Consider the following 25,408-nt stretch of genomic DNA (forward strand, 5'->3'; position numbering starts at 1 on the left):
TGTCTTGTGTGTACACCGCATAAAGCCGACCCAGAATGCGACAGAAGACATATCGTGTGGTCCGTACACACCACATGATCTGGTGGACGATCGCACGATAAGTCGTTCACCAGCTACATCCAAATGCTTGATCTGTCGATGCGATAAATGACTACGCGGGAGTGTGCATGGTCCGACAGGGCGTACACACTTGTCGATGTGGACGATATGTCAGCCCGATCAGGCAACATATCGTCTAATGTGTACCCACCTTTCGACTAGAATAACGCATGTTGCTCCATCAGCCTTGAGGCATCACAAATCTGCATACTGTCATATTTCAACAGTTATTAATTTACCAAGTGCTCCCTGTACTACCTGTTCCTATGCATCTTTCCTTCTCCCAGTTTTCTCTGCATGTAGACATGATGAGATTAAGGATATAGAGGGGTAGGTTTCCTGCTTAGATACATAATGTATTTTTAATAGATGCCAGATTATACACATAGTAGATAATACTTTATTTTTCTTTTAGTTTTTAATTGAAATAAAGAATACCTTGGTGTCCTGTGTGCCATCTGACTGGGTTACCATTAGTAGGTATGTTATTACTCTGTTTAAATCAAATGTCAAAGTTTATTTTCTTGTAGTTATTTCAATTTATTTTGGAGGAGTAATGGGGCTACATTTATTGATATGTTGTCATTGACTCCCAGCTGGAAGGAATATATGACATGGTTTTTGCATAGTTAAAAATGACCTATAGCTCTTCAAAATGCTGTTTAAGGTTATGTCAGGGGTAGCCAACCTCAGTCCCCAAGAGCTACTAACAGTTCACGTTTTCCAGACCACCTAGCAGGAGCACATGTGTAGTCATTACTCTCTAACACAGGGCTTGACAAAGTTTTGTAAAACCTAGGAGCCAGGACCCCCCCTTCTCCCGGGGCAGCATTACTGAGCACCTACGCCCCAGGCATCCAACCCCCATGGCCACACCACTAACTGGGTACCCCAGGTACACCACCCTCCCACAGCCACATTATTGAGCAGTTAACCCGCCTCCCCAGGCAACCAACTCCCAGAAAGACCACCCCTCCGCAGCCAAAAAACCCTGGGCAAGCAAAGCCACCGCCGGCTTTGGCCGAACTAGAGAATGGTGGGCCCAGATGCAAGAATATGCTTTGGGCACCCTTATACAGTGCCCCCAGTAGTAGTCCCCTCTATGCAGTGCCCCCAGTAGTAGTCCACCTCTCTGCACTGCCGCCAGTAGTAGTCTCCCCTCTGCAGTGCCCCCAGTAGTAGTCCCCCTATTCAGTGCCCCCAGTAGTAGTCCCCACTATGCATTGCCCTTAGTAGCGCCCCCCTATACAGTGCCCTAGTGACACCTCCCCTTATACAGTGTCCCCAGTAGCGGCCACCAACCCTATGCAGTGCCCCCAGTAGTAGTCCTCCTATGCAGTGCCCCCAGTAGTAGTCCCCACTATGCATTGTCCTTAGTAGTAGTAGTCCCCCCTATGCAGTGCCCCAGTAGTAGTCCCCCTATGAAGTGCCCCCAGTAGTAGTCCCTCCTATGCTGTGCCCCCAGTAGTAGTCCCCCCTATGCAGTGCCCCCAGTAGTAGTCCCCCTATGCAGTGCCCCCAGTAGTAGTCCCCCTATGCAGTGCCCCCAGTAGTAGTCCCCCTATGCAGTGCCCCCAGTAGTAGTCCCCACTATGCATTGCCCTTAGTAGCGCCCCCCTATACAGCGCCCTAGTAACACCCCCCCTTATACAGTGCCCCCAGTAGCGGCCACCCCCCCTATGCATGCCCCCAGTAGCGGCAACCCCCCCTATGCAGTGCCCCCAGTAGCGGCCACCCCCCCTATGCAGTGCCCGCAGTAGTGGTCCCCATATATAGTGCCCCCAGAAGTGGTCCCCCCTATGCATTGCCCCAGTAGTAGTCCCCCCTATAAAGTGCCCCCAGTAGTAGTCCCCCCTATAAAGTGCCCCCAATAGTAGTCCTCCTTATGCAGTGACCCCAGTAGTAGTCCCCACTATGCATTGCCCCTAGTAGCGGCCCCACCCTGTACAGTGCCCCAGTAGTGGCCCCCCATACAGTGTCCCCAGTAGTGGCCACCCACACCTATGCAGTGCCCCCACAGTAGCGGCCACCCAAACTATACACTGTCCCCAATAACGGCCACCACCCCTATGCAGTGACCCATAAAAAAATGAAAACACAACTTACCTGATCCACGCACCTGCCGACGACCGCCGCTGTCCGCTCCTCCTGGCCACTCTGCACTATGGGAGAGACATCATGACGTCTCTCCCAACCTGCTGCGAGGTGAGCCGGAAGGTGGAGCTCATGAGTGAGCTCCAGCCGGCTCACTTCGTGGACGACGCAGCAGCCAATGAGAGTCTGTGTGTTTGCTACTCTGTAGTGTGGACCGCGCTCGCGATTGCTCTACAGGGCCAGGGGGTTGCTGACAATCTGAACGCCACGCAACCAAATCTGGTCGCCATGGCGACCTGGCCCCCGGTTTTTGTCGAGCCCTGCACACACATTTGAAAAGATCCACAAGTGGAGCTAATTATTTTACTTGTGATTCTGTGAGGACCAGGAAAATGCACTGATTGTAGCTCTCGAGGACCAGGGTTGGCTAGCCCTGGGTTATGTCTACCCAACAAAATATACGCTTTCTAGTAGTGTCATTGCCCCAGTCTTAACAAATATAATAAACATGTAAAATCAATAATAATTTTTCTGTGTTGTCCTTGGGTTGATGTTGTCTCATTTCATTTTCCACTAGGTAGAAGTACTTGATATTACGGTTTGTTTTCATGTAATCTTTTATCGTGACTTACTGTTGCATTGAATGGGAAATTCAATTTGTGGGGACAAGCAATAGTCGGGCAAAGGCACTTCATGATCAATATCTTCACTAGTTCTCCAAATTAAAAAATATTTTCTACGTTAATATGTAGATTATAATACACACTGCTGGAAATCACCATGGCAATGGTGGGGCAATACAATGCTATGAATGGAATTCCCGATAATAATAGGCATGGTAAATTTCTATAGTTAAACCGATGTAGTATAATAGTGTTAGCTCATTTAACAGGCATTGAGAACATCTCTAGTTAAAGCATGGACAGATCTATGTACTTAAGCACATTCATAGACCTCCATTATATATTCACCTAGTGCAGGGATGGCCAACCCGCAGCTCTCGAGCCGAATGTGGCTTTTTCTTTGTGTGCTGTGGCTCGCAACAGCCCCCGCAGACCCTGTGGTGGCTTGGGGGCACGGGGACTGTTGCTACGCCCCTGCAACTGTTAACGCTGGCCTCTGAAGCGATCAGAAGCTAAAGAAGACTGTGATCACTTCAGAGGCCAGCGTTCCCAGTGATGCAGTGTGCGGGTGACGTCATGATGTCACCCGCAATGTGAGGAGCCTGTGCGCCTGCTTTATCCAGTTAGATCCAGCAGGCAGCTGGAATGGTGCACAGAGTGAAGCCCAGCGTGAAGTCAGGTGAATACTGGGGGCACTGCATAAGGTGTACTATTTAAGGGGGCACAACTACAGGGGGCACTGCATATGGGGCACTGCATAATGGGCATCTACTATAGGAAGCACTGCATATGGAGCACAACTACAGGGGGCACTGCATAATGGGCACTACAACAGGGGACATTGCATAATGGGCAAAACTACAGGGGTCATTGCATAAGGGACAGTACTACGGGGGTATAACATAAGGTCATACTCCTGCAAATGTCATACCAAAGGCACAAAAATGGGGCATGGCCTTATGACAGCTAGGCCACGCCCCATTTTCGCGTGTATGATATCGGCTCTTTAACTTAACTACATATATTTTTTGGCTCTTTGCCTCTGACTGGTTGGCCACCCCTGACCTGGCATTTTCTCTTATGTATCCTGCACACAACATTGAAAAAGTGTCAGTATTAAATACTTTTAAAATAGCTCCTGTGAGTGTGAGGCCTTAGAGACTACCAGAGGTTATATACACCTGTAAAACTTGCTGAACACCAAAGTCTCAATGTCAGGATGATATTTATAAGTCTTTCTATGGGATTACCTTTCTCGGATTGAATTTCACTTTGTAGGAAAGTTTAAGTAACAGGTTTCACATCATGAAGTAGTGAGTGTAATTACATTGTTACAATATAAAATGAATGCCTCACAGTGCTGGGGTTATATGTTCATTATCCACCAGGGCCCTAACTGTTGGAGTTTGTATGTTCTACCCATATTTGCGTGGGTTTCCTCCCACAGTTTAAAAGCAAACTGGTAGGTGAATTCTGACAGCACAGCTGGTTTGTGCGGCCGGGAATTTGGTCCACAGGGGCAGGGACTGCTGTGAGTGGAGAACAAATATTCTTTCTTCCGCGCTGCTTAATTGGCACTATGAAAATACACCTGATAATAACAAATTTGTTGCAAGCATTTTGATATATGCATTGCCTTGCGCATCATTAAAGCGTAACTCTACTATTTATTTTAACTGCACTTGCTCCAAAAGCTAGGTAGACCATAAATGTACATTTAGCTACATTGGCTCACCGAGTGTGAAGTGTATATTGATAAAGGGTTTCTTATAGTGATGGACTGGAGGTCTGGTTACCCTTTATTATAATTGCTGTGTGTGGAGCATGAATCAGAGAAACACGAGTATACAGCTGCCCACGAGTGCATAGAGCAGACCTTACGGTCTTATCTGGAGCACTGGGTGTCCACCAACTAGCAAAGGCAACAGTAGAGTGACTTATTTAACTCATGAAAGCTGTGCACAGCTCTTACAGGCTGTCTGTGTCCAGGGGGACAGTCTTCGTTAAATGTTACCTCATCTATACTTTTATTATTTATTTTATGTATTGACAGTTTCTTATATAGCACAGCATATTTCGTTGCGCTTTACAATTGGAAACAACATTCGTAGAACAAACTTTGTAGTAACAGACAGACATAACAGTAAGAGGGCCCTGCTCGCAAGCTTAAAATCTATAAAGAAATAGGTGTTAATACTAGGGGTGAGCGGGTTCGGATTTCTGAAATCCGAGCCCCGCCGATCCGAGTCAGGCTCGACTTTTCCCGCCTGACTCGGATCTGAAATCGAGGCAAAACGTCATCATCCAGCCTTCCGGGTCTCGCGGGTTTTGGATCCTATATAAGGTACCCGCGTCGGCGCCATTTTCTCACTCGGCTGTGGACAGTGAAGAGGGAGGGTGGGAGTTAGGGCTGGCTGGGCAGTGTAGTGTAGTGCAGAGTAGTGCTGTGCTGTGCTGCGCTGGGCTGCTGTTGTCCATAGGGGCTGTGTCCACTACTTCAAAGTCCATAGGGGCTGGCTGTGTTGTGCTGTGCTGCTGTTGTCAGTAGGGGCTGTGTCCACTGCTTCAAAGTCCATAGGGGCTGGCTGGACTGTGTTGTGCAGTCAGTTCTCCATAGGGGCTGTGTCCACTCCAAAGTCCTGTGCAGTGTCCCAGTCCTAAAGGGGTGCTGTAGTGTTGTCCAGGGGGTGCTCTGTCCGTCAGGGGTGCTCCCCCCCAAGTGCTAAAAAAAATAATGTTTTTTTCTGTGTTTGTGAATTGTGTGCGCAGTAGCCGCACGTGCATCAACAAAGTAGTGCCAAGCGTGCGCCTGTGTCATAAGTAAAGGGCCAGCTGGCTTGACCATTAAAGGGTGCTGTAACCCCCAAAGTACACTCCAAACCAAATAAAAAAATATTTTCTGTGTTTGTGAATTGTGTGCGCAGTAGCCGCACATGCATCAACAAAGTAGTGCCAAGCGTGCGCCTGTGTCATAAGTAAAGGGCCGGCTGGCTTGACCGTTAAAGGGTGCTGTAACCCCCAAAGTACACTCCAAACCAAATAAAAAATATTTTCTGTGTTTGTGAATTGTGTGCGCAGTAGCCGCACATGCATCAACAAAGTAGTGCCAAGCGTGCGCCTGTGTCATAAGTAAAGGGCCGGCTGGCTTGACCGTTAAAGGGTGCTGTAACCCCCAAAGTACACTCCAAACCAAATAAAAAATATTTTCTGTGTTTGTGAATTGTGTGCACTGTGGCTGCACTGTGCATCAACAAAGGAGCAGCGCCAAGCGTGCGCCTGTGTCCCATAAGTAAAGCCGGCTGGCTCATTTCTTAAAGGATGGTGTAACTACTCTCCAGCAAAAATAAAAAAATATTTTCTGTGTTTGTGTGCGCTTTAGCCGCACGTATATATCAATATAACATAAATGGAGGACCAAACTTTCTCTGATAAAAATAAAATGGGGAAAGATCAAGAACCACTTCCTCCTAGTGCTGTTGCTGCTGCTGGGAGTTGTTCATCATCCCAGAGAGGAAGTAGGAACACCACTACTTTTACTAAACAATTGACCCTCCAACAGTCCCTAGCGATGAGGATGAAGTTCGACAGCAGTCATCCTGAAGCAAAACGTATAGCTGAGGCCTTGACTGCTATGTTGGTGTTAGACGTGGGTCCGGTATCCGCCATTAGTGCAGTGGGATTTAGACAATTGATGGAGGTAGTGTGTCCCCGGTTCCAAATCCCGTCTAGATTCCACCTGCATCCTCAAAACAGCAGCGACAAGCGTGCGTCTGTCTGTTAAAGGGTGGTGTAACCCTCAAAGTGCGCTCCACAAACAATAAAAATGTTCTTCTTTTTTTTTCTGTCTTTGTGAATTGTGTGGGCTGTAGCCGCACTTGAATCCTCAAAGCAGCAGCGACAAGCGTGCGTCTGTCTGTTAAAGGGTGGTGTAACCCTCAAAGTGCTCCAAAAAATAAAAAACTATTTTTTTTATGTGTTTGTGACTTGTGTGCGATGTAGCCGCACGTGCATCAACACAGTAGCAGCACCAAGCGTGCGCCTGTGTCATAAGTCAAGGGCCGGTTTGGACATCTGGTCCGGACTGAAGGACGTGCCAACAATTTCTGACAAGTCTACTGTCACTGCATATGATACTGTCCTCAAAGCAGCAGCGACAAGCGTGCCTCTGTCTGTTAAAGGGTGGTGTAACCCTCAAAGTGCGCTCCACAAACAATAAAAATATTCTTCTTTTTTTTTCTGTCTTTGTGAAATGTGTGGGCTGTAGCCGCACCTGCATCCTTAAAGCAGCAGCGACAAGCGTGCGTCTGTCTGTTAAAGGGTGGTGACACCCTCAAAGTGCGCTCCACAAACAATAAAAATATTCTTCTTTTTTTTCTGTCTTTGTGAAATGTGTGGGCTGTAGCCGCACCTGCATCCTTAAAGCAGCAGCGACAAGTGTGCCTCTGTCTGTTAAAGGGTGGTGTAACCCTCAAAGTGCGCTCCACAAACAATAAAAATCTTCTTCTTTTTTTTTCTGTCTTTGTGAATTGTGTGGGCTGTAGCCGCACCTGCATCCTCAAAGCAGCAGCGACAAGCATGCGTCTGTCTGTTAAAGGGTGGTGTAACCCTCAAAGTGCGCTCCACAAACAATAAAAATCTTCTTCTTTTTTTTTTTCTGTCTTTGTGAATTGTGTGGGCTGTAGCCGCACCTGCATCCTTAAAGCAGCAGCGACAAGCGTGCGTCTGTCTGTTAAAGGATTACATCGGTGACAACATCCAAGTAGGCATGTCAGACAGTCCGTACCTGTACTGGCAGGAAAAAGAAGCAATTTGGAGGTCCCTGTACAAACTGGCTCTATTTTACCTGAGTTGCCCCCCCTCCAGTGTGTACTCCGAAAGAGTGTTTAATGCAGCCGTGAACCTTGTCAGCGAAAGGCGTAAGAGGTTGCTTCCACAAAATGTGGAGAAGATGATGTTCATAAAATGAATTATCAACTCTTCCAGGGAGACCAGCCTCCTGAACGTGCAGAGGGACCTGTGGTTGTGGATTCCAGCGGGGACGAATTAATTCTCTGTGAGGATGAGGATGTACACAACACTGAAGAGGGTGAGGAATCGGTGGATGAGGAGGATGAGGACGACATCTTGCCTCCGTAGAGCCAGTTTGTGCAGGGACAGATTAATTGCCAGCTTGTTTTGTGGGGGCGAAACGAACCAATCATTTCAGCCACAGTCATGTGGCAGACCATGGCGCTGAAATTATTGGTTTGTTAAAGTGTGCATGTCCTATTTATACAACATAAGGGTGGGTGGGAGGGCCCAAGGACAATTCCATCTTGCACCTCTTTTTTTTCTTTGCAGTATGTACTTTTTGGGCCTAGTTTTTCAAACTGCCATCCTGGTTGCCACTGCAGTGTCACTCCTAGATGGGCCACGTGTTTGTGCCGCCCACTCGTGTCGCTTAGCATAGTCATCCAGCTACCTCGGTGCAACCTTTTGGACATAAAAACACTATTGTGAGGTGTTCAGAATAGACTGGAAATGAGTGGAAATTAAGGTTATTGAGGTTAATAATAGCATAGGAGCAGAAAAACCCACACATTCTGTGATTTTAGCTGTTTTTATGCTTTTTTAAAAAAAAATACAGATCCAAAACACAAAACCCAGAACCCAAAACACGGAAGGGTTGTTTTGGCAAAACCAGTCCAGATCCAAAACACGAAGAAAGATCCAGATCCAAAACCAAAACACAAAACACGAAAAGTGGCCGGTGCACACCCCTAGTTAATACACAAGGATAGGTGCTACATATTTCAAATTGGTCCAGCCTGATTGCAGAGGTTATTGGTGAGCTGTATGATCCAATCACAGAGGAAAGTTGGCCTAGGGGTTAGGAGGATGTGAAAGAGAGGAAAGAGAAAATGTGTGGTTAGTGTGGACTGTAAGGAGGGTATTTACTATGAGTAAAGTCCAAAAACATCAAGTGAATAGAATCCTAAAATCCTGGCTGAATTTACATGTGATCTTAGAAGAATTGTGTACACAGCTGTTACACAATATATGGTGCAGTGTGTAATGTCTTACTCTTAGAGGGGAATTCAATTGTCTTTTCACGCTTGATTCCTCCCATCAAAATTGACGGGAGATCGGATAGGGGGGAGGTGGGGCGATATTCAATTGTTTTGTACGCCCATTCCTTATCGTGTATGTCATTCCTAAAAGCACAGGTTTTACACACGTAAAGCGGTTAAACCCGGGCAAAAACCTTGTTCGTGTGCTCAAACGACAGCCACAGGTGAAAACAATTGAATTCCCCCTTATAATGTACTGAAATGCCTAATATGATGCTAAGTCTGGTGCAGAGTTGGCTAAAGATCCATACCAACATACTGGTGTAACCAGGTTAATACAGAGAGCAAAGAATTATTAGTGCAAGGCAGGACAACTGTGGTGTGATAGCGATAGATAGACAATAGCTCTAATAATCTTAGGATGTGACTGCAGTATGTTCATTTAAATATGTATTTATGTCAGAGAATTAATTCATATAGGGCAATACATATTAGTCAAAGCTAAACATTATCTAATTTTTATGTCATATTGAGTAAACACCCCAACTCTGTTATCTGACAGCAATGTACATCATCAGCCCCTTATTAAATGCTGTTCCAATTACCATAATATGATGAAACTAGTTATACTGCAATTGCGATTTCAATGAGTACAATGTCATTCAGATTCCCAAATAAGGTTGTTTGGGGGGGTAAAGCAGCTTATTAATTCAGTACATAAAAGGTCCTTGTGATCACAAACATTTATTATAAAGCTCTGTAAAAAGCATTCAATGCGCTCTTCACCATAGTAACCTGGTGCTCTATTTATAAGAAAATATATCTGAATCAACACAGCCTAACTTTACCATAATGGAGCATTTTTTATTTCTTTTTATCTTTTTTTTTTTTTTTTTCAATCCATTTTTTCTAAGGCTCAGTGAAAAAAAAAAAGAGCCCAAGTGTAATTGTCCCTAGTGATTACATAACTGATTGCTTGGTAACCTTGATTTCTTATTTACTTGTATTTTTTTTCTCTCTCTCTTCTTAGTACAAAAGCTGTCAGTCGCTTCCACTCTCCTTTTATAGTAGAAAATTACAGACATCTGAATCTGCTTCGGGAGCAGTTAGTCCTTGACTGCAATGCTGAATGGCTACATTTTCTTGAGTGAGTTTGCAAAACAATCATTAAACATTTATATAGAATTTAACGGTAACACAGCGCTGGATTGCGTTACATTGGACACACTTTATTGGTCCAACACAGGAGCAAGATACAGGAATTTCTCTCTTAGGATTGGTATACCCCATTCTTCTGAATGGACTAATAAATCCTGTATGTTATATAATGCAGTGCAAGCTTTGACATGTAGCGGTTTCTAGCCCACAAATGGAAATAAATCTGACAATTACCTTACTACAAAAGTCCCAAACTATTGTTGAAGCTTCTACTTCCTCCTTAAGCTATTAGAGTGGTGTCACGTGGGTGTTAGGTTTGTTAGCTGTTACCCGGGCAGAAAGACACTAAAGTTCAAAGTGCTCCTTCACTCCTATAGCGACAAATTGATTTGAAGACACACCGCCTCCATCACACACAGTCATACAGTTCAGAATATGTTTAATGAAATGTCTTCAGAGCTTGTTTCTGTTTGGCACTGGAGGAACATTCGCCCCTCATTTACATCTGTCACAGGAGTGATTAAGATCTATGAAAACCAGCATATTTGAACTGAAACAATGCTAGTGTGTAAAGTATCTACTGTAAGTGACTGGTCCTTTTAAAATTGGTAATGAATCCGTTTCTCTTTAATTTTCTTATAATACCACTGGGGAATCGGTTCAGATATGAAAAGTTCGTTCTGAAGCAGGATGACAACATTTTAAAGGGGAACAGTTGTTCAAAATACCCTTAAATCTCCCCAACTAGTACAACAGTAGGGGATGCCCACAGTTCATCAACTACACTTATTAGTGCTGCATCTGATGCTTCTCCCTGGCTAAAGCCTTGTCCTCTGCAATATTGTCAATAAAACTGGATTTTCATTCCAGGAAACTTTATCACAGCTCTGTACGTACTTCAATATATAACTTACAGATATAACCCAATATCTAAATCAGGCGCAAAGTAACAATAAACTATTTAAATGATTGGTTAATTTAGTGTGATCTATAAAGCAGCTCCCAATCGGTGTCTTGGAGACACTAAAGAGCATTAAACATATAGACAAAAGGGATCACTGAGCACTTAATGAATATAAAAAAACATTTTAATAAAATATAATTTTGCATTTATGCAACATACACTACACAATTTAAAAACATTAAAACCAGTTAATGCGGTATAGCAAGAAATGTCCACTCAAATTTGATAAATCTGTCTATTAGACAGGAGTAAGTGCAGGCACAGAAGGTAATCCAATCAATAAGGAGCAAAACAAAGTTCAATATACCCAAAAGTTGGTAACAGCTAAATCTCCCCACCGCACAAGCACCTCACCGTCTGTGAAAGTTCAATCATCAGCTCCAGCCGGAGTTATATGGTAAGAGGGCTTAGCCTTAGTGCATTACACTTCCCTTGTGATGTATAGGCAGCTAACCAGCATAGTGGAAGTGCAACGTTCATGGGAGCAACATGTCATAGGCTGGTGGTATGCTGGAAGAAGTGGTTCAGATAAGTATGTCCGGGTGTTATCCTTAGTCCGCAATAATGTCACCAGAACCACTGCTGTCCCTGGAGTAGTTGGTTTGGAGGGATACAAGCCTTCAGAGAAATCCTTTAATCCCTTAACATGTTTCTCCGTTATATTGTGTATCAATTTCCTCAGAAGGTATGACATTTCTTGCTATACCATATTAATTGGTTTTAATGTTTTTAAATTGTGTAGTGTATGTTGCATAAATTCAAAATTACATTTTATTAAAGAAATTAAAATGTATTTTCATTACGTGCTCAGCGCTCCCTTTTGTTTGTCTGTAAGTACTTCACCTGTGGAGTATCTACCAAGCTGCTGAGAGTCCATGTTGTTTTTCTTCTTGGTGGGAGAGTGGTTGAAAGATAAAAGTAACTGGAATGGCCAGAGATTTGGGAAAATGCAGCCTCCAGCTTTGTTTTAAAATAAGAGATTTATAAATTGCTGTATTATGGTACTATTTGCCCTCTTGTCTCCATAAAATGTTCTTAGATACTGTACATAGAATGGATGTTGGAGAGAATATGCCTTTGTAGGTACTTTCCTCCACATTTGGTGGTCATACCCAAAGATCTTGAATCTCTGGTGAGAATTTACCCATCCACTTTCCCATATTCTCCAAATTTCCATCCCATGTGAACCTCAGATTTTTCTTCTCCCTATGGGCCTCCCAATGGCAACCAAGCATTAAAATAAATTAATACATCACATAGCTCCTGCTACCACTAGTCAAATAGCTGCTGACTGACTGGGAACAACTTGTAACTTTGTTACAGTCAATAATATCCCGTATTTGGTACATACATCATAAGGAATATATGACCAGTATTATTAACACACAAAACTCACCTTCCACATTTGAATTAGGTTGATCTACCTCATTATTTAGTTTAGTGTCCACCCATCTGGATCTCTTTCCCTCTTTCTTATATTCTTCCTGTCTGACTTTTTTTTCTCCTTTCTTCCTTCTACGGTCTGTCATGCCGTCATTGTTAAACGCATCCCTCCCTTCTTTTAACTATGAAACTAGTCACTATACTGTAATTCGAACTTTGACTGATACCGATTATGTTCCATTTCCAATCATTATTGTGGTTTTTTTTGTGTCACTACTTCCATTTATTGTGACCTTTCAATAAACTTTATATTTTGACCAATCTGCAAGTCCGTTTACAGAGACAAAGTTGTTGGAATTAATTTTGACAGTATTACATTGAATATATAATAATTTGTAATTCCTTTGTCCACAAATGTAGCATGCAGCTCTGTATCTCTTTTCTCTAATAACTAAACTTCACTGAATGTTTGGAGTATAAGATACAATGTGTCGTCGGAAGCTACAGCGTAACCTCCAAAGCTCCACGTTCAACAGTTTTGGGGCAATCCTTTATTTACACCAGGACTTGACAATGTCAAATTCCAATAATGGAGATCCAAAGGTATTGCTGCCATTCGTGATAGCCTTGACCCAGGTGGTTCTTTACTTTCTTTTCAAGATCTTAAAGAGAATACGATATTCCCAATAATTTTTTTTATGTATTTGTAAGCTCATTTTCCTTCTTCTATGAATAGTGGTAATGATACTGACTACCTTGTCTCTTTACTTACCTCTCTTGCCTCTCTGAATTATAAAACCAGGTTGCTCACCTCACTACTGCTCCAACGTTACGCAGTTTCTTTTTGGTCCTCCACAGTTAATAGCTGGATGCATTTAATATCCTCTTTAGAAAACCATGACCCCCTTATTAAATATTATGATGCAACGATCAGTTACCTTTCTTCTGCCTCATTACAAGGGACACATGTCAAGGTTCGTCAGTGAATTTATATTTTACAAGCTCAATGGAGACATATGAATGCAGGGGAATCGGGTCAGTGTCTCAAGTGCCGCTTTGCCTCAGCTACTATTTCTACTTCAGGGTCCATAGGGTATCCACAGGATACCTTGGGGTATAGGTGTGACGTCAGTCGCCGGGCACCATAGAGTTAAGCTTTTCAGCCTCCCAGGATGCACTAGGGTCCCCCTCCTATACCCCGCCCCCGAGCCAAGGCACCTCAGTTTAGTTTGGTGACCGGCCGGAGTCGGGTGCACCTGTCGGGGTGGGGGCTAGAAGAGCCCCTGAAGCTTTCTTTTATGCAGCTGTGGCTGCACATCTGGATGTACAGCATGGACAGTCAGTCCTGACGTCCATGCTGTCTTCCCTACACCCCGCCGGTACCAGAACGCCTGTACTGATCCGGGGATGCTGGTGAGCATCTGGGGTCACAGCTAGCGGTGACCCCAGATGTTCCGGACCATGGCCGGATTCAAGGGGGACAAAGGTAAGCAGCGGGGTCCCACGGTGGGTCCCCGCTGATCACATGGTCCTAAGTCCCTAGGCAGGGGGTTCCCTGGGGACTGGCTGCAGCGTGGAGCCAGGCGACCAACCTGCGCTTCCACTACCCTCTGGGACAGCGGACCACAGCAGAGCGGTAGCGCTGCGGCGTCCCAGGGGTTAAATGCATGCCAGGGGAGCGCGCCTTCCCTGTCTCACAGCCGGCGCCTCCCCCGCTGCACACAGCCCTCTCTGCATGCTGCCGACTGGCTCTGTGGCAGCGCTCCTCCCCCAGGCCAGCCTCCTCTCTGCTCCTCAGCGGCCATCTTCTTCTGAACGCATGGTGAACGCTGCTGGAAGCCTGGAAGGAAGCATCGTGGTCTGGGTCCCCCTGCATACCTCTCCTCCGCTGTGGTCAGGTCTGTGTATGCAGCGCTGTGTCCTACCAGGCCCTGTGTCTGCGTAGTTGAGTGATCAGCGCTGTTAGTGCAGGAATTGATTTTCTTTGCATTGTATGTGACTGTGCTAGCGCTGCTGCCTGTAACTTTTCTTCTAAACTGTCAGCTTTATTCTGTCCCTGTTCTTTCTGCTAAGCCCTTGCGGTGCGGTGCTGCAGGGTGATCTCTCGCCTATTTACTATATAATTGGTGAGAGGGGTCACATACCTGGTGCCATCATGTCTGAAAGTGATTTTCCTCTCCGGCTACAGTGTACTACGTGTAAAGTACCGTTAGCGGAGTGGGAGGGTAGCGCGGAGGGCCTTTGCCGGCAGTGTTTGTCCATGGCGCGGCCGCTTACGGTTACAGCACCGGTACAGGAGCCGCCCTGGGCTTGTTTCGCTCAGGCTCTTACAGCCTTAGTGGGCCAGTTTGCTCCGCAGCCCGCGTTTACGCCGATGGGTTTGTCCCAGCAGTCAGTGGTTTCATCACCCATGCAGGGTTTACCACGACAATTGGTGGTACCCCACAGTCTCCCTATCTCCCCGCTCCCGGTTTCTCAGGAGCCAGCGTGGGTTAACTCCCTGATGAGTTCTGTACAGCACTTGTCGGATGTGTTGCAAGGGGAGTCTGTGATGCGGCCGCATAAACGGCCGGTGGCGTCTCTGTCGGCTCCTTATGAGGATGACGAGGGGACATCTGATGATGGGGAGATTCTGGATCCTTACGATCAGGAAGCTCTCCAAACTAAGGACGCTGATGCTAAGTCCAAAGTATATATTCCTGGACTTATTCGGGCGGTCCGCACAGCCTTGGTGATTGAGGACGAAGTTCCCCCAGCAGCTAAATCTAAGTATGCCTTTTTCAAAGATGTGAAGGGCGATGCCACAGTCTTTCCTCTGTCGGGTCAGTTAGTGGACCATTTAGAGGAGGTGTGGAAACAGCCTGGCAAAAGATACCAGCCGCAGAGACGACTGGCTGTGGCTTATCCGTTCGCGGATAATTATTTTGCAAAGTGGGAATCCCCTCCACAGGTGGATTCTCACGTGACCCGTCTTGTCCGTAGTGCCACATTGCCGATGCCATCCATGTCCTCCCTTAAGGATGCTACGGACCGCAAGGTGGAGATCTGCCTGAAGTCCGCTTATTCCCTTGCGGGGGGGGGCAGCATTGCCGGCTATGGCCATTTGCTGGGTTGCCAGAGCGATGGAGCGCTGGGCGGATTCATTAGAGGCTTCTTTTGATTCCGACTGTCCGGCCGAACAGGCGGAGTTGATTGGTAATCTCCGTGATTCGGCCACTTGTATCAACGAGGCGGCCCTAGACATTAGTACTCTGGTGTCTAGAATTTCTTCAGCAGCGGTGGCTGCTCGTCGCACCTTGTGGCTGCTATCCTGGAAGGCGGACGCAGATTCCAAAAAGGGTCTGGAGGCGTTGCCGTTTACCGGAGAAGTTCTCTTCGGTCTGGATCTGGATAAGATTGTGGCCACGCTGGCGGCAGCCAAATCGGCTTGTCTCCCGTCGGCCGCTGCTCCTTCTGGTTCTGGACCATCGTCCTTTCGGTCATCTAGGGCCCAGGGCAGGCCCAAACCACAGTCGTTTCCTCGACAGGCTGGCCCTAAGAAATCGGCCAAGCCCCGGAAGCAGGCATGGAGTACCAGACGTCCGGCCCCCAAGCCAGATGACAAGCCTGCGGCCTGACGGTCCGGGCCTCCCTTTGGGGGATCCCAGGGTGGGAGGCCGCCTGCTGCAGTTCGCCCAGTGTTGGTCGGCCACTACGACAGACACTTGGGTTCTCGAGGTGGTCTCCAACGGGTACGCCCTCTCCTTCCGGCACAGACCCTCGGCGCGATTCTTCACCACGGGTCTACCATCAGACCGGAACAAGGCTACGGAGCTGAGGAAGGTATTGCACACTATGCTCCAGGCTGGAGTTATAGTGCCTGTTCCATTCTCCCAGAGGGGCCTGGGTTTCTATTCAAATCTTTTTTTGGTACAGAAACCCAATGGGTCGTACCGTCCGATTCTCAACCTCAAAGAACTCAACAAGTCTTTGCGGGTTCCGAAGTTTCGGATGGAGACCCTACGGTCCATCATTCTGGCGCTGGAACCTGGGGACTACATGGTGTCATTGGACATACAGGACACTTACCTGCATGTCCCTATTCGTTTGCGCCATCAATAGTTCCTCAGGTTTGCAATCCGCAGCGACCACTTCCACTTTCGGGCGTTACCTTTTGGCCTGGCGACAGCACCACGTGTTTTCACCAAGGTGATGGCGGCTTCTCTGCGGCTGCAGGGAGTCCGCATGTTGCCGTACTTGGACGACCTGTTATTGGTGGCATGATCTCCAGAGCTCCTGTTACGCCACTTGGACCTGACCATTGCACTGCTGCAACAGCACGGCTGGCTAATCAATTGGCAGAAGTCCACTCTAATCCCGTCTCGGAGGATTCTGCATCTGGGAGCCTTATTGGACTCGGGACAGCAAAGGATCTTCGTGACGGAGGACAAGATCTCTGCTTTACAGTCAAGGGTGCGCAGTTGTCTGCACAGCAGCCGGGTGTCCCTACACTCGTCGATGAGGTTACTGGGCTCCATGGTGTCGGTGTTCGACATGGTGGAATTCGCCCAGTTTCACTCCAGACCTCTGCAGCACCTGATCCTGTCCAAGTGGAACGGGCTGCCTCAGTCTCTGAAGTCCCAGACGATTGTGATCACCCCGGAGGTTCGCCTGTCCCTTGCTTGGTGGTTACAGACAACCCACCTCAACAAGGGACGTCCGTTCTGGGTTCCAAATTGGGTCCTGTTGACAACGGACGCCAGTCTTCGGGGCTGGGGAGCAGTTTCGGGTCCACGCTTGTTCCAGGGCAGGTGGACGCCGACAGAAGCGGAGCTTCCAATAAATATCTTGGAACTCCGTGCGGTCTTCAATGCTCTCCAGCAGGCACATCGGTTTCTCCAGGGTCACCCGGTGCAGGTCCAGTCGTACAACGCTACCACCGTTGCCTACATAAACAGGCAAGGAGGAACTCGCAGTCGGGCGGCTCTCGTAGAGGTCTCTCGGATCCTGGTTTGGGCGGAGCGCAATCTTCCAGCCATATCAGCGGTCTTCATACCGGGAGTGCTAAATTGGGAGGCGGACTTTCTAAGTCGCCAGGACGTTCATCCGGGGGAATGGTCCCTGCACCCGGACGTTTTTCAACTGCTGGTGGACAGGTGGGGTCTTCCAGAGATCGACCTCATGGTGTCCCGGCACAACAACAAGTTGCCGGTGTACGGGTCTCGCACAAGAGACGAAGGGGCGTCTCTGGTGGATGCTCTGTCCGTCCGGTGGCCGTTCCGGTTCGCATACCTGTTCCCTCCGGTCTCCCTTCCACGGGTAATCCGGAAATTCAAACAGGAAGGAGGGACGCTCCTGTTGATAGCTCCCGCGTGGCCCAGACGGCACTGGTTCTCAGACCTTCAGGGTCTGTCCGTGGACAGTCCTCTGCGGTTGCCGTTACGACCGGACCTTCTGTCTCAGGGTCCTTGTCTTCACCCGGACCTGACTCGGCTGTCTTTGACGGCGTGGCTGTTGAGACGGCCATGCTGAGGTCCCGGGGGTTTTCCAGCTCTGTGGTGCGTACCATGTTGCAAGCTCGGAAACCGTCTTCCGCGAGGATATACCATCGCGTGTGGCATACGTTCTTCCAGTGGTGTCGACCAAGAGGTTATGCACCGCGGGAGTTTCGTCTGTCTCGGATTCTCGCCTTCCTGCAAGCGGGACTAGATCATGGGCTTCGCCTTGCTTCTTTGAAGGTACAGGTTTCGGCCCTATCTGTCTGGTTTCACCGTAGGATTGCTACAATCCCGGATGTGCGCACCTTTATGCAAGGTGTTCTCCGCATTCAGCCGCCCTTTGTTCCACCTGTGGCGCCTTGGGATTTGGCTGTGGTCCTGAGGGCTCTCCAAGGACCGCCGTTTGAACCACTGAGCTCAGTGGATCTTAAATGGCTAACAGCTAAGACTGTTTTCCTTCTGGCTATTGCTTCGGCCAGACGTGTTTCTGATTTAGGGGCTCTTTCTTGTAGACCCCCTTTCTTGGTTTTTCATGGGAACAGGGCAGTGCTCCGCACTCGGCCCGAGTTTCTTCCCAAAGTTGTTTCCCAGTTTCATGTTAACGAGGAAATAGTTGTTCCGGCCTTTAACTCACCGGGTCTTTCTGTGGGTGAGGCCACTTTGGATGTTGTGCGGGCCTTAAGGACTTATGTTGACCGCACTTCTTCGTTTAGGAAGTCGGACGCCTTGTTTGTCCTCTATGGCTTCCGTAAAAAGGGTTGGCCTGCTTCAAAGCAAACTTTGGCAGCCTGGATCCGTATGGCTATTTCTGAAGCTTATCTTCATGAAGGTCTGCCGGTTCCTCCTTCTTTGAAGGCTCATTCCACTAGGTCTGTGGGTCCTTCGTGGGCAGCTCGACGTGGTGCCTCTGCAGTCCAGATCTGCAAGGCTGCTACGTGGTCCTCTGTCCATACCTTCGTGAGGTATTACAGGTTTGACACCTTCGCCTCTCAGGATGCTTCCTTCGGGCGGCGGATTCTCCTTTCAGCACAGGAGCGTCCCCACCCTTAAAGGATACTGCTTTTGGACATCCCCAAGGTATCCTGTGGACACCCTATGGACCCTGAAGTAGAAAATATGAGAGATGGTTAGAACTTACCCTTGTTATCTCTATTTCTACAAAGTCCATAGGGTTCCACAGGACTCCCGCCCTGTCGCACCTGTGCTGCAGATGGGCTTTACTCTGGTCACAGGTTTTCCGTCTCCCTCTGGTGAGAATGTGATTCTTGTATGTGTCCAGATCTTTTTTCTCTCTCTTCCTTCTCCTCCTCCGGCCTATGGCTTGATAACTAACTGAGGTGCCTTGGCTCGGGGGCGGGGTATAGGAGGGGGACCCTAGTGCATCCTGGGAGGCTGAAAAGCTTAACTCTATGATGCCCGGCGACTGACGTCACACCTATACCCCAAGGTATCCTGTGGAACCCTATGGACTTCGTAGAAATAGAGATAACAAGGGTAAGTTCTTACCATATCTCATATTTTTTCATAACCTATGGGATTGTGGGAAAATACATACATTTTGAGGTAAAGTTATGTCCTTTATTAATGACTTGTATTCTTTACATATACTTGCAGACCCGTTGGCATTGTTGTGCTACAATTTTGATGACTGGTCTTTAGGTGTCCATAAGCGGGCAATTCTCCCTTTACCCGCTACTATTGTAACGGTGGCAAAAACGGTTATTATGCAAAACTGGACAGTGAAGACTCCCCTAGGTTCTGTTAAGCTTTTACTTTTACAACTACTGTATTATGACAGAAGAGCCACCCTGCCTGCCATTAAAGGTGGAGTTGTTAAATTTTACAATAATTGCCATTTAAAAGTTAGACTCTCAACAACAAACATCTATATTCAAACTATATGAGACAACCAAGTAGTATTTATATAAGCAATTTAATTAAGTTTCGACCCATTGTGATGCATCTGTGGACTCTTGTACCACACACATTTATTGTATGTATATATATAATTCCACAAATAAGGGCGGCACTCTGGATTTTTCTAAAGCATATAAAAGTATATTGATAATTCACATTAAATCCATCAACGTTTCAGTGTAGTCAACACTGTCTTCAGGATGACACACTGATGTACCACATATTACACATACATGATGACACCTACATAAACACACAGCTATATATATATATATATATATATATATATATATATATACATATACATATACAGTCAGGTGCATAAATATTGGGACATTGACAGAATTTTCATATTTTGGCCTCTATTCACCACCACAATGGCTTTGAAATGAAACAAACAAGATGTGCTTTAACTGCAGACTTTCAGATTTAATTTGAGGGTAATTACAGGTTGAGTCTCCCATATCCAAATATTCCGAAATACGGAATATTCCGAAATGTGGAATAATTTTGGCATGACTGATTTAATAAAACCTTAGATTTTTGATGGTTCAATGTACACAAACTTTGTCTAAGGCACAAATTATTAAAAATATGGTATAAAATTACCTTCAGGCTGTGTGTACAGGGTGTAAATGAAACATAAATTTATTTAATGTATGTATACAAACTTTGCTGGAGCCACAAAATTATTGAAAATATTGTATAAAATGAGCTGCAGGCTATGTGTATAAGGTGTATATAACACATAACTGCATTACCCCTGGTCCCAAGCATTTTGGATATGGGAGACTCAACCTGTACATCCAAATCAGGTGAACGGTGTAGGAATTACAACGGTTTCTATATGTGCCTCCCACTTTTTAAGGGGCCAAAAGTAATGGGACTATCAACTCAAAAGCTATTTCATGGATAGGTGTGGGATATTCCCTCGTTATTTCATTATCAATTAAGCAGGTAAAAGGTCTGGAGTTGATTCTAGGTGTGACATTTGCATTTGGAATCAGTTGCTGTCGACTCTTAATATGAGATCCAAAGAGCTGTCACTATCAATGAAGCAAGCCATCATTAGGCTGAAAAATCAAAACAAACCCATCAGAGAGATAGCAAAAACATTAGGTGTGGCCAAATCAACTGTTTGGAACATTCTTAAAAAGAAACAACGCACCGGAGAGCTCAGCAACACCAAAAGACCCAGAAGACCACGGAAAACAACTGTGGTGGATGACAGAAGAATTATTTCCCTGGTGAAGAAAAACCCCTTCACAACAGTTGGCCAAATCAAGAACACTCTCCAGGAGGTAGGTGTATATGTGTCAAAAGTCAGCAATCAAGAGAAGACTTCACAAGAGTGAATATAGAAGGTTCACCACAAGATGTAAACCATTGGTGAGCCACAAAAACAGGAAGACCAGATTAGAGTTTGCCAAACAACATCTAAAAAAGCCATTACAGTTCTGGAACAACATCCTATGAACAGATGAGACAAAGATCAACTTGTACCAGATTGATGGGAAGAGAAGAGTATGGAGAAGGAAAGGAACTGCTCATGATCCAAAACATACCACCTCATCAGTGAAGCATGGTGGTGGTAGTGTCATGGCGTGGGCATGTATGGCTGCCAATGGAACTGGTTCTCTTGTATTTATTGATGATGTGACTGCTGACAAAAGCAGCAGAATGAATTCTGAAGTGTTTTGGGCAATATTAAATGCTCATATTCAGTCAAATGCTTCAGAACTCATTGGACGGAGCTTCACAGTGCAGATGGACAATGACCTGAAGCATACTGCAAAAGCAACCAAAGAGTTTTTTAAGGCTAAAAAGTGGAATGTTATGCAATGACCAAGTCAATCCCCTGACCTGAATCCGATTGAGCATGCATTTCACTTGATGAAGACAAAACTGAAGGGAAAATGCCCCAAGAACAAGCAGGAACTGAAGACATTTGCAGTAGAGGCCTGGCAGAGCATCACCAGGGATGAAACCCAGCGTCTGGTGATGTCTATGCGTTCCAGACTTCAGGCTGTAATTGCCTGCAAAGGATTTGCAGCAAAGTATTAAAAAGTGAAAGTTAGATTTAGGATTGTTTAGTTTGTCCCATTACTTTTGGCCCCTTAAAAAGTGGGAGGCACATATAGAAACTATTGTAATTCCTACACCGTTCACCTGATTTGGATGTAATTACCCTCAAATTAAATCTGAAAGTCTGCAGTTAAAGCACATCTTGTTTGTTTCATTTCAAAGCCATTGTGGTGGTGAATAGAGGCCAAAATATGAAAATTCTGTCAATGTCCCAATATTTATGCACCTGACTGTATATATGTGTGTGTGTGTGTATATACCACACACTTTAAGGGCTCTAATTCCGTACATCATAATCTATCCAAAGAAGAATTTGTTGCCCTTACCACTCTTAGTAAGGACACCTCCATTGTCATTTGCTCAGCTGACAAAGGAGGAGCTGTCGTTATTCAAGATAGGGACCACTATGTCAATGAAATTTACCGCCAACTTAATGATACAGACACATATATTCATATTTAACTCATGATCCAGTGTCCAAATTTAAGGATGAACTTGATAGCTGCTTATCTGAAGCTCCACAACATGGCTTCATCACTAGCGATACACTGCAATATTTGACTGTAGCTAAACATGTGGCCCCCCCTGCTCTACAGTTTACCCAAGATACATAAATCTCTTACCTCACCCCCTGGTCGTCCCATCACTTCCGCCAGAGATGGACTATATAGTAAAACCTCCAAATATCTTGACCACTTCTTGCAACCTTTGATCTCACAAGAACCTACATTTTTGCTTGATTCACATTCTCTGCTTGAGAAATTACATTCCTTACAAAATCTCCCTACGAATCTCATTATGTGCACAATAGATGTCAACTCATTGTACACCAGTATTCCACACATAGAGGGCTGTGAATACATGGAACTTTTCTTGAAAGTGCATATGGACTATCAGGGACCTAACATTGACTTCTTTATATGTCTTCTTAAACAAACTTTAAAAAACAATTATTTTTTGTTTGACAAGTTTTTTCTCCAAAAGAAAGGCTGTGCCATGGGGTCTCACGTAGCCCCATCCTTTGCTAACTTTTACATGTTCACTGTTGAGAAGGAACTCTTTTTGAACAATCCAGACTTCAATCAATTTTTTATTTTCTTTGTTCGTTACATAGACGACATTTTGGTACTTTGGTCTGGCACCGAGGAAGAGTTTATCAATACCATGTTGAAGATTAATTCCATGCATAAATACATCACATTTACTTTTGAACATAGTGCTAAACATGTACATTTTTTGGACATCAACATTTACTACCATTAAACCTCTATTAAACTCTAAGATTATGCTTGGATATAAACGTGGAAAGAATCTAAAAGAATGACTGGTGCACAACGATGTTAGCTGTGGGCCTGCCAATATGGACCACTTTCTCACTAAAAAACCTGGATGTTAACGGTGCACTGGTTGCACTACCTGCGGATACTTGGAAACTGGACCAGATGTTATACATCCACACTCTGGGAAATGCATACCCATTAAACATCATCTACATGATTTGCTGCCTTTGTGGACTTGTCTACATAGGGAAAACTACCTGTACAGCCCGGATTCGAATGGCCCAACATCGGACTGCAATCAGACAGGCCCTAGAGGGGAAGGAAGTTGATCAACCCGTGGCACGTCACTTCAAGAATCTACGACACTCCTTATCTACTTTGGTGTACAAGATAATTGATCACATCCCCCCCTCTAAACGAGGGGGTGACAGAGAGAAGAAACTTCTCCAACTTGAGACTTTTTGGATTTATAAGATGAACACGGTTTCCCCTTTTGGACTGAACAAACAATTATCTTTTTCATGTTATTATTGAAAAAGATTTTCTTGTTATTAGAGCTAACTTACTCTCTAGCACATACTGGGTATTTCTTACCCTCCGTGGTCCAGCTAGGCATTTTACATGTCATGTACTGTGGCGACAGTATTTCTGCCATTGTTCTCCCTTGTTTTTCCTTGTTTTTGCTCTTTTGCATCTTTCCCACCTCCCCTTGGACGTGTTTGGCACAGTGGGCCTATCGGCCGTGCATATATTCTGGATGATCAATGTCATGATTACAGCCATTCTACACTGGACACGCCTTATACTGTCTGTTCTTTGAAGCTAAGCAGTGTAGGCCGGGTCAGTACTTGGATGGGAGACCACCTTGGAATACCTGGTGCTGTAACTTGACACTATCCTTATTTGCACTTCAGCCAACACTTCCGTTCTCCTTGTCTTCCATGTTTTCCTCATGTTTTGTGCCCCCCCTTATCCACTATTTTAACCATGATATATATGCATTTTTGCTGTGTCTATGACGTACAGCAGCATTTGAGATCAACAACAGCTCTAGGTTGCCTTATTCCTTAGTAAATGTCCAGTTGTGTTACTGTGGACATATTTATATAAACTTATATTATGGTCCCAGTTTTGTTATGGCTATACACCATTTGTTGGTTATATTAACATTTATCCAGGGCCACCCGTACAGGGTCTTCATATTATGTACCCATGACCTCTGTTTTTTCACATACTGTATATACCTTTATGTTATGTGTACTCCCTTTCCCTACGGCTTGTACTTATGGAATTTCTTTGCTGTATGCAATACTATTTGCATATCTTTTTCATTCACATGTTTTATTTTGCACACTGTTTGTTGGGTCACACTTCATTGTATTGTACTATATTTTATTGACTTACCTGCCCGGGCATTCATGTTTACATATATTGATTACTTTAATATTTCTGACACTGACGCATTTACCATGATTACATAGACCACATGTTGTTATCATATGCCCTATGTATTGCCTTTGGATGTTTTCTGCTTTATTATTCAGTTGCCAGCAACCGCTACTCAGAACCGGGTTGCCACGGTAACCTCCAGTGGCGTCCTCCGTTCTTAGTGGCCGCGTCACCATGTATGCGTCGGTCCCTCCTGAGTGACGTCATTCACTCGGCGGGCGGCAAGGCAGGATGCATGTTCACATTATGGGATGTATGGGGGTATAAAGGTATGTTTGTTATCACGTTGTTGCTGTTCTTGATAAAAGTCCAATCGACTGAAATGTTGAACGCAGACTTTGTGGAGTCGTGAGTCTTATTTTTTTCAAGTCCTGAGAGTGCCGCTGTTACTTTGTGTGTGTGTGTGTGTGTGTGTGTGTATATATATATATATATATATATACATATATATATATATATATATATATGTGTGTGTATAATACATTAGACCCCACAGCTGAAGTCAACGTTTCCGAACACTTTACTTGGGTTCTTTCGTCATGATACAAAAAATACTAACAAACACATACCTTTACGCACTTCACCTCGTGAACAAGACAGCAGAGTTTCCGCACAGGAAGTTAACTGACGTCATTGGAGTGAAACGCATCACCACACATAATTAATCTAAACAATTAAAAACACATCATTATTTCATTACTAATCAGCAGCATGGCATAATAATTGCAATAGTATAACAACTATATGATTGTAAGAGATTAACACAATGTGTTAGATAACCGATTAGAAACTATGTAACTGCCAGAGAAAAAGCATAAACCGTTGCGGG

At 45.4% G+C, this 25,408-nt stretch overlaps 1 protein-coding gene across 2 annotated transcripts in view; it reads left to right on the plus strand.

Annotated features, from left to right (window-relative positions):
• The window catches only part of MSH3 (mutS homolog 3), a 324,355-nt gene that overhangs the window by 213,934 nt on the left and 85,013 nt on the right, over nucleotides 1-25,408 (plus strand). For both annotated transcript variants that reach the window (XM_088443712.1, XM_088443713.1), the window contains exons 16-17: nucleotides 515-579; nucleotides 9,897-10,013. In XM_088443712.1, the coding sequence (XP_088299838.1) occupies nucleotides 515-579; nucleotides 9,897-10,013 (182 nt within the window). The remainder of the gene's footprint in view (nucleotides 1-514; nucleotides 580-9,896; nucleotides 10,014-25,408) is intronic.

The sequence above is a fragment of the Taudactylus pleione genome, unplaced genomic scaffold, assembly GCF_031769625.1.
Source record: "Taudactylus pleione unplaced genomic scaffold, aTauple2 ptg000333l, whole genome shotgun sequence".
Classification (NCBI taxonomy): domain Eukaryota; kingdom Metazoa; phylum Chordata; class Amphibia; order Anura; family Myobatrachidae; genus Taudactylus; species Taudactylus pleione.